At 39.3% G+C, this 10,157-nt stretch overlaps 1 protein-coding gene across 1 annotated transcript; it reads right to left on the reverse strand.

The window, feature by feature from the left end:
* Positions 1-697: 697 nt before the first annotated feature.
* LOC108717786 (cystatin) lies at positions 698-7,922 on the reverse strand. The gene is made up of 3 exons (XM_018265133.2): positions 7,597-7,922; positions 3,096-3,188; positions 698-1,137 (listed from the first exon to the last, which is right to left on the reverse strand). The coding sequence occupies exons 1-3, from the start codon at positions 7,834-7,836 to the stop codon at positions 1,057-1,059; spliced, it is 414 nt and encodes a 137-aa protein (XP_018120622.1). The 5' UTR covers positions 7,837-7,922; the 3' UTR covers positions 698-1,056.
* Between the last annotated feature and the right edge of the window lie 2,235 nt (positions 7,923-10,157).

A 10,157-nucleotide genomic window follows, 5' to 3' on the forward strand; every position in this document is an offset into this window, starting at 1 on the left:
GAAATGAAACGGGTCAAATTCGCCCATCCCTAGTTATCTTGTTTTAGGGAGCTACTATCTGGTTAGCTTGCCAGTGTTCTGTTGTGAGGCTGCTGGGGGGGGTGATATCAGTCCAACTTGAAGTACAGCAGTAAGATTGACTGAAGTTTATCAGAGCACAAGTCACATGACTGGGGGCAGTTGGGAAACTGACAATATGTCTAGCCCCATGTCAGATTTCAAAATTGAATATAAAAAAATCAGTTTGCTCTTTTGAAAAATGGATTTCAGTGCAGACTTCTGCTGGAGCAGCACTATTAACTGATGCGTTTTGAAAAAAACATGTTTTCCCATGACAGTATCCCTTTAACACATAAGGAGCCGTTTACTATCACGAAACACTAGAGCACTTAGGGGCACAAAAGCCAAGGGACAGAAAGTGTAACCACAGCAGGCTGGATTCTCTTGGAGGAATCTCTTGCATTAATAGGACCCCTAACCCTGAAGAAAAAATTATAACCCCTTCATGCTTTAACCCTTGATAATATATCTGGGGGTTGTGGTTCAGTAACATTTGTGTGGAGTAACACTGCTATAGATGGCTTGTGTCCCCCTTTAAGGCTTCAGATGTTTAGGACTTTGATTTTGTTTGTACAGTATGCATCATGAAAATGTGCAACATATATTAAAACATTACTAACAAACTGTTATTTATTAATGTTGTTTAGAAAGATTCTTTATTAGATATATACAGTATGTTATTTAATGTTCGAACCATATTTTATTCTGCATGAATGATACATTTATCAGGTTTTTATTTCTGTCATTAATACATAAGCTATCAAATGCCTACACACATCCAACATACAGTAACCACAAACTACTAAGTACAAACTAAAATCAAACAAAGTCATTAATATATGTACACTACTGTAGATCCGTAAACCATCAAAGCACCATTTTATTAAATGCTCTATTTTTCAGAATGAAAGAGAATGTTATAAAATAAGCCATACTAGTGCATAAAGTATTTATTAACACAGCCTGATAGAGGAAACCATTGCAGATGAGGGGAGTTTAGGACTCGCAGCTTTTGCTGATCAACCTTGTAGAGTTCATCCAGGGAACGCTCAGAACCAGGAAGCTGCATCTCTTTTTCTAAATGGAGGAAACAAAGGAGTTTTAACTTTAAGTTTAATTACCACATAGTTCTAAATGCTTATAAGATCCAGCCAGATCCAGGACATCAGGGGCTCAGCGCAAACCTTTGTAGTCTATGTGCAAATACAATTCTTTGTGTACAGAATGGCACGTGGTTTTAATTAAAAGGTGATTAATATGTATGCATACAAATTGTTGGTGTGCTTCACAATTTTTTTGGTGTTGTTGAAGTGAAAAGACTTAAGCCTATAGGACCACTTTCCAAAATCGTTTCCTTGTTGCCTCACACAACCTCTTTTTTCTCCTAGTCTGTTTTCTTTGCATACTATAATAATACTTCCATCTATTTTGCTTCTTTGTTCCCATACAGAAACAGGGAATGATCATGAAATAGGACACATGGGGGCAAATTCACTAAGCTGCAAAAATGCGCTAGTGACGCCTTCGCCGCACTTCGCTGCACTTCCCCAGGCGAAGTTTCGCCAGGGCGCCGCTAATTCACTAAAATCCGAAGTTGCACTCAGGGAGGCGAACGGTAGAGAAGTTGCGCTAGCGTTAATTCATTAAGCAAAGCAAAGTTACGCTAGCGATGCCTAATTTGCATACGGCGCCAAGTTAAAGTTGAATGGACGTATATGTAGCAGCAAATACATTACACTACACAAGCTGGGAAAGCTTCATAAAATAAAATAAAGTTGTTATTTTGCCCTATACATGTGCCCACTGTATAGTTTATGTGCCATATTTTAGGAAATGTAGGGGGCAAGGAGGGTGCCCCCAAAAAAATTTACAATCTTTTTCAGCCTATCACCCTTAAAAAAGACGCCAGACGCCTTGTCTGAGGAGGCGAAGGCAAGTCTGGCGCAAGAGGTAACGGTCAGTAAAATGCGCAAGTTAGTGAATTAGCGTAGTTACGTCGTCCCTTCGCCAAAGCGCAACTTTGCCAGGTTTAAGGGTGCGATGTAGCGCTAGAGTAGGTCCACTTCGCTAGCAAGTTTACGCCAGCGCCCGTTAGTAAATCGGCGAAGTTACAAAATGACTTCACACTGGCGTATTTGCGCTAGCGTTAGGCGCTTTGCTCTTTAGTGAATTTGCCCCATGGTTAGGTGCAGAAGGGTTCACTAATAGTGATGGGCGAATTTTTCCCGTTTCGGTTCACCCACGGCAAAATGTGGAAATTTCCCGAAAATTTATTTGCCCATCACTATTCACTAACACCTGGACACATCAAGTTATGCAATGGGCCAAAACAATACCAAGCACGCAGCTTAAAGAGAATATTGGGTGGAACCAAGTTAAGGCATCATCATTATTTTGGAGGTGAGTGCCTGCCTGAAGACTGTAACACACAGTTCACTGGTGGCAAGTGTAAGTTAAATAATTAGGAATATAATGGATGATTTGGTGGCTAAGGTAAACTATATAGGTGATTCACTGTGGGCATTGTGTCATTTTACTCAATTAGTTGGAACATATCAACCTGTATATATTTGAGGCTCACTGAATATTTGTTAAATCCTATTTTTAACTTTGTCCTTCATGGTAGAAGCATAGAGGATAACATCATGTTCACATATGAGACACTTGACATAGACATCAGAAAGATCTAAAGACCAGAAAGGTTTAGGATCCTGGATTGGTCATAATGAAACATTAGAGGAGGGCAAATTGCAGCTTCCAGATTATACAGAATTATTAATATAATTCTTTTTAGGGATTGAACCACAATTGAGAAATAATTTGTTATGAACTATGTCCTGTAGTTATTGTATAATGCTACATTTTAAATGTTGTATGTTTTTAATTATTTTAACTATTTTCTTAGTATTTTATTGGGAAGAATGCCTGGGTGCCGGGGTTTACTTCTTTGTTTTTTTTGCCCTTAAAATGGAGAGGGGTCACCTCTGCGGCTCCATATGTTATGCTGACAGTTATAAGACATTTCTTTCCATTACCTGAGTTGAACAATTTTCTGATACTGATTCAAAATCACTGCACGGTGTCACAATGACTTCAACATCCATTGCGTACTTCATTCCAGCCACCACCTGCAAGAAAATAAAGAAAAGTCATGTAGGTGATGAGATGTTCCCCTATGCATGACATTCTGACACTTGGGCTTGTTTACCAACCCTGGATAAATTTGTGCTAGTGCAGTCACACATGACAACCAATCACGTTTTCTTCAGAATTCCGAGGTGCAAATGTTCCCAGTGTCAGTAAACTAACCCAAGTTTCGTCTGAGTTGTGGTTGTTATCTGAGTAACTACTAGCTGGTCAAATTGCAGTGATGTGAATGAAAGGCCACAATCTGAATCATTATCTGAAGGGGCATGTAGTACATGCACATCAGTGCAGTTCAGGGTCTAATAGGTGTTGTGGATACATTATACAATCAATATACAGGTATAGGATTCATTATTAGGAAACCTGTTATCCAGAAAGCTCCAAATTGGTGAAAGGCCATCTCCCATAGATTCCATTGTAATCAAATAATTCAGATTGTAAATAATGATTTCCTTTTTCCTTGTAGTAATGAAACAGTATCTTGTACTTCTTCACAACTAATATATAACTAATCCTTATTGGATGCAATACAATCCTACTGGGTTTAATTAATGTTTAATTGATGTTTTAGTAGACTTAAGGTATGGAGATCCAAATTACAGAAAGATCCCCTATCCGGAAAACCCCAGGTCCCAAGCATTCTGGATAACCGGTCCAATACCATAGTATCATATTGTATGCGTTGAAAAAAAAACACACGTCCATCAAGTTTAACCTTTTATCAAACAAAAACCTCCCTCACAGCTAAATGATTCAGATGGAGGGGAAGAAATTAAATGAGGAGCATTGACCCCCACTTTTTTTCAGCACAATGTACCATTATCCTTACAGCAGACAGCAGCAGGTCCCTGTACTTACCCCCTGCCTATCAGGTGTGAGGTGCAAAGCACAGTCAGACCCCAGACAGAAGTTTACTTTAAAGGGGACCCATCACCCAAAACAATTTTTCAAAATCTTATTTTATCACATTAGTCAAGCAAAATGAACTTTAATTACACTATATATATTATTTGAATCTTGTTTCCTTCAGTCTGGGAATTCATAATTATAGCAAGCAGGCAGGAGCCATTTTGTGGACACTGTTAAGACAAGCCTTGTATCATCTCAGAATCTTGTTTGTGCACCAGAATGAGGGACCCGATGTCCATCCCCATGCACTGGCTACACAATTAAATGGTAAAGAGAAAGGGGTAATGTATGGAGAGAGCAGTGACATCTAGGAAGTGCTGAATTGAAAGTGAAAGTAATTGTCTGCCCCGCCTCATAGAGGAGGGGCAGACAATATTTGATTGACAGCTGAGATTTTTAAATGAGCTTACAACAGCTATGAATGTTTAATAAACAATAGAAATTGGATTTCATGTTTAATTTAAGGACTTTTATTATGCAGATTTTTGTGTCTGGGTGACAGGTCCACTTTAATAAGCACTGGGAGGAATTCTCTTTTGCCCCTGAGTATTCTTGCACTTCTGTTTGGGGTCAAAGTAAATGATAAATAGACATTTAAAGGGTGGAGCAGCTGTCTGCATATTATGTATGTAAAGTAGCACAGGGTGCAGAAGGGGTCAGCTTGTAAGGGGCCCTCCGGTGGAATTTAAAGGGCAAGTACACCAATTTTCCAACTTATAGAAAAATATCTTTTATTGGTACGAATCACAAGGTACTCACACAGTGCACTTCAGGACATCACCAGGGACACATTCAGCGTTTACAAGAAGCCTCCAAGTTTTGCCAGGATCCACAAACCCAACCAAGGTCCTTTGCACCACCTAGCCGGTCAGGCAGTCCGTCACACGACCTGCGACCCTCCACCTCGCCCCGACCAGGACTTTTACTGTGTGCCACCTCCCTCCTTCAGCCAGCCCGACACCGCTTCAGTGCCCCTTTCCAGGTAGGACTTCTCCTTGACCTTCTTCTTTGGTTGTCCGCTAGATCCTGTCTAAACACTTGGTCCCTCACTGTGGCTGAACCACGGCTTCTAAGCCTCTAATGCTCCTCGTTGGGGTAACAACTACCCGTTCTCACTTAGCTATCACTAGCTAGCTCAAGTAACACTGTCTACTTCTAAGCTCCATGACACACAACTCTCAACAACCCCCTGGGTGTGTCTCCCCTTTAAATACTTTCCCTCTAACACTAACTACCCATTACCTGAACATGTGCTTCCCCAACTTTTGTGCATGTGCCTATCACTCCCTAGCACATGAAACCATTCCCAACTGTAATACAACACTGCCACCTAGTTTCCACATTTAAACATTATATACAGATTTTCAAACACAATTAAATCACATACCCATTTAACATTTCACATTCATACAACTTACATAACTCACATACAAATTTACACTCAACACTCGATCACCCTCTTACAAGCTATTTCCATTCCTATAGCTAAAATATTATTGTTGTAAGGGAAGCCTTCCTTTGATAGCTTTAGCCTGTTAACCGCAAAAAGTGTCTGTCCTGTGTACCAGTAGGACATGTATCTGTAAAGTCCATAACCAAAACTCAACTTATGCAATAAAAGAATTTCTTGCAAGGAATTATTTTGTTAGAATAGAAGTAGTATCACCACTTTTGTTTTGTTCTATTGCTGGAGATTTATTGTACAGTTATGGGACCCTTTTTTAAAGCATGCTCAGCAACTGGGGTTTTCTGGTGATCTTACCTTAATTTGGACCTTCGTACCTTAAGTCAACTAAAAAATTATTTAAACATGAAATTATCCTGTATTACCCATGCAATTACAATTGATAATTACACAAGGCACAGTTGGATTATGTGCTCATCAGCCTTATCCGCAGGCAAGTTTTACTTGATGAAAGTACAAGTGCAGAACAAACATTCCACTCACATCAGTTGCAGCTAATTGAGTAACTTCCCACACAGAACAGAGAAAACCATGATGAAAGAGTTGACATTCTCTGTGAGCACAGGACCCTTTTCTCCTCCCTGCTGCCTGCCACAGCATTCCTGATGTCTGCTCCTGCGCTCTCTGCACTCACTATTCTAGTTGCACAATGACTAATACAGCTCAAGTTTTCTATTTTTTTTTAAAGAAATTATTAAAAGCTTTTTTATTACTTGCAAGAAAAAAGTTAATATTTATCCACTGAGTTTTAGAAACTTAAGAGCTGCTGTAGAACAATCACCTGCTTGTGCCACTCAGAGCTGGAGAGTAGGGCAAAGTGCTGGTAAGTTGAGCCCAAAGCCCTGTGTGACTGCAAAACAACATTCCTGAGATAAGATGGATGTTCTGCTCACAGTAATCTATCATATACACTCAGGGGCAGACAGGGCCGGATTAACATAGTGGGAGCCCCTAGGCCTACTGCCCCCTACTGCCCCCACCCCCATTTTTCATCGTTGGGGCCGGAGCAATTGGGATTGGCACACTGGAAATTTAAAAAACTATTGTATCTCCTGTGCATCCCCAGTGTTTTTGAACCAATGTGGGTGTGGTTGGGCAGCATACCGCCCCCTAAAATCCTGCCGCCCTAGTCCCAGGCCTTGGTGGCCTTTCCACAAATCCAGGCCTGGGGGCAGATTTATCAAGGGTCCAATTGAAAAATCTAATTTTTAAATTCTAATTTCGAGCTAATTTTAGTGTACTTTGACTAGGGAAAAGTCCAAATTCGAAAAAAAAAATTGAAAATTCAAATCCATCTAAAACCTGCCGAATTGCTGTTCTATCCAATGGGGGACCTCCTAGAACCCATTTGGAGTTTTGTTTAAAATACTTTGCATCGAATTTGATCGAATACCATCCAAATTCGATCCAAGCGATCAAATACAGCCTATTCGCTCGAAGGTAAAAAATTTTATTTATTTATTTTTTCTATATTTTGGTTGGTCTTTTTTTATTCAAAATTAGAGTTGATGGGAATTTAAAACAACAAGTAAAATAACCAATAAACATCTGAATTGTTTCTTTGCAATATGTTCACTGCATGGATATTTATATTTATTTATATTGTACTTAGATATTTTCAGAATATTTTTTGATGGGATGGTTCGTTCTGCCTCTAACCTATTAGAGGTGAGGGGGGTATTGTATCTACCTGTATGTATATATAGAATATAAACCACAAAAAGCAAGTGATACAAAAGATACAAGTGCCCAGTAATACTGATTTGGGCAAGTTATTCTGCAGTCTGCATGTACATCTTCTAAGGGCATGACCAATTTGATGGCACTTGTGTTGCATACAACAACATAGTTAGAGTAGATATCTGCCCTAGAACTGGCTTGATCACTTCCAACAACATGCCACATAACAGCTGACTGGTGAGGTTACAGTTTAGTGTTTGTTCAAATTCAACTTCCAGCAGAAAAGGACTTAATCCCACTAATGCAGCTCAAACCCAACATTCGTTTTTACTGACCTGCTTCCGGAATCTGATAATCCTATGGACCTTGGTAATGTACTCGCCATTATTCCCTCTGTTGTACTCATCAGTCGCAAATTGCAAAGCCTCCAGCGTAGACTTATCATCTTCCTTTGCATCCCTCCAGCCACCCAACAGTTGATCTCTATTTGTGTTGTATTTATTTTGTCCAGAAACCAACCCCAGTGCAAATACAATTAAAACCAATGTAGCAACCATTTTCCTGCTGGAAGGCATTCCTGTTGCTTTTCCTTTGCTTTGTTCAGGTTAACTGTATGGTGCTGGGTGTCTTTCCTCCCAGAATGTGAAACCGAGTCAGAGACTGGAGAATATAAAGAGGGGAAGTTGAAAGGCTTGCCAAGTTTTTCTGCTAAATGACTTGTTAGGAAACCGGCCAAGAGAAAAAAAAAAAGATATGGAAAAAAGAAATGTGCCGAGGGAAACCAGGCTGCAAATTTATAATAACAGATAATGGAAGAGTGAAAATATCTACTTGAGTAGATTTGCTGAACATAATATCCCCTGTATAGGGACATAGTGTATTTTTCTAATTAAATCTGACTTGCTAAATCAACAAGAACGAATTCTGAGCAGAGCACACACATTTCTTAAAGAAAATCGTTATACCCGCCATTGCAGTGCCTATTCCGGCTTTCCTTCTGGACAAACTCACAGACACAGAGATACAAGAATGGAAAAAGTGAAAACTGAGCGTCAGCATTTTTGCAGAAAATAATTCAAGATGCAGATCTCTAGCAATATAACATGATAATTACATGTTTCTATGTTTTTAAGAAATAAAATATATATGTGTATACAGATATGGTATCCATTATCCAGAAACCCATTATCCAGAAGCTCCGAATTATGGAAAGGCCGTCTCCCATAGATTCCATTTTATCCAAATAATCCAAGTTTTTAAAAATGATTTCCCTTTTCTCTGTAATAATAAAACAGTACTTTGTACTTGATCCAAACTAAGATATAATTAATCCTTATTAGAAGCAAAACCTGCCTATTGGGTTCATTTAATGTTTACATGATTTTCTAGTAGACTTAAGGTATGAAGATCCAAATTATGAAAAGATCTGTTATCCGGAAAACCCCAGGTCCCGAGCATTCTGGATAACAGGTCCCGTACCTGTACTGGAAGATTAAGGAGCAACGGCTTTTACTGTATGTTTTTCCTTTGCAAGCAGTATACCACTACATTATTATTGTCTGTATAAGGCTCATTTACCAAAGGAGGACAAGGTCCAGACCAACACACAATTTTAAAGGCACAAGACCACCATTAAAAGGATGAGTGTGGGGAAAAATACATACTTAGCCCTATACCCTGGCTATGAGACACTCTGCCCAAGATAATGACCGTAGAGCAATTAGACAGGCAATCGATGGAATAGTGCCTATGATTAAGTATCAGTGTTGATACGAAACGCGTAAGGCTGTTCCATGATTATCGAATAAAATAAATGTTTGTTTACACATCTGTGTAGAGGATTGTTCCTTTGAGTGCCTGTCCAATTGCTCTACGGTCCTTATCTGCTGCCTTAGCTGAAGGTTCAGGGCAGTGCACCTGGACCTCCTCAAATACTGGGTGAGTGAACTATGCCTTTTGTTTTCCTTGCTATACTCTGCCCAAGATATGTAATTATGCAGTGAGGTGCCAGCCTGAGAAAGGTATGACCGGAGGTGAATCGGTAAGACCACATGGGGTTTATGTTGACGTGGTATGGTGGACTGTCAATTTTATGATCACAACTTTGAAACTAAAAACCCCTGTTTTTAAAGATCATGCCCATGCATAGATACTAAATCACTTAGAAAACGGTTGAATTGTACTGGTAAATTGTACTTTTCAAACAATAAAATGCAGAAAGTTTACGTTTAACAACACCATTGTATGTTATCAGTGTGATGTTACAAAGCACTTACATTTATAAACCAAATCTACTACACTATGGGGCAGATTTACTAAGGTTCCAGTGGATTTTCAAAATACAAAAAGTTTGAATTTCGAAGTAATTTTTTTGAATACTTCGACCATCGAATGGGATACTACGACTTCAAATTTACTTCGATCCAAGAAAAAATCGTTCGACCATTCGATAATCGAAGTACTGTCTCTTTAAATAAAACTTCGACTTCAATACTTCGCCAAATTAAACCTGCCGAAGTGCTATGTTAGCCTATGTTAGGGGACCTTCCAGAGCAATTTTCTGGCATTCGAAGGAAAATCGTACGATCGTACAATAAAATCGTACTACGATCGGAATACGATCGTACGATGCTAAAAATCCTACGAATTTGAATTTCGTAGGATTCAATAAGATGGTCGAATTTCGAAGTATTTTACACTTCGAAATTCGACCCTTGATAAATCTGCCCCTATATATTTTTCACACCCCCCCCCCTTTTTTTTCCTCCGCCCAACCAATCCCTGCCATCAGTCTCTATGCTTCAAGCACTGGTTTGTCTTTTTCCCTATTGGTTGTCCTGTGTTTTCGTTATACAGGAAAACCAGTAGTTATTTGCCCATTGCAAATTGTCACATA

Source organism: Xenopus laevis, chromosome 5S (assembly GCF_017654675.1).
Source record: "Xenopus laevis strain J_2021 chromosome 5S, Xenopus_laevis_v10.1, whole genome shotgun sequence".
Taxonomy (NCBI): Eukaryota; Metazoa; Chordata; class Amphibia; order Anura; family Pipidae; genus Xenopus; species Xenopus laevis.

Excerpts from the sequence above, each read along its gene's own strand:
- LOC108717786 (XM_018265133.2), bottom strand. The coding sequence starts at position 7,836 with ATGCCTTCCAGCAGGAAAATGGTTGCTACATTGGTTTTAATTGTATTT. Across the intron at positions 3,189-7,596 it reads TTATCAGATTCCGGAAGCAG|GTGGTGGCTGGAATGAAGTA; the intron begins GTCAGTAAAAAC and ends ATTTTCTTGCAG. Across the intron at positions 1,138-3,095 it reads CAGAAAATTGTTCAACTCAG|AAAAAGAGATGCAGCTTCCT; the intron begins GTAATGGAAAGA and ends TCCTCCATTTAG.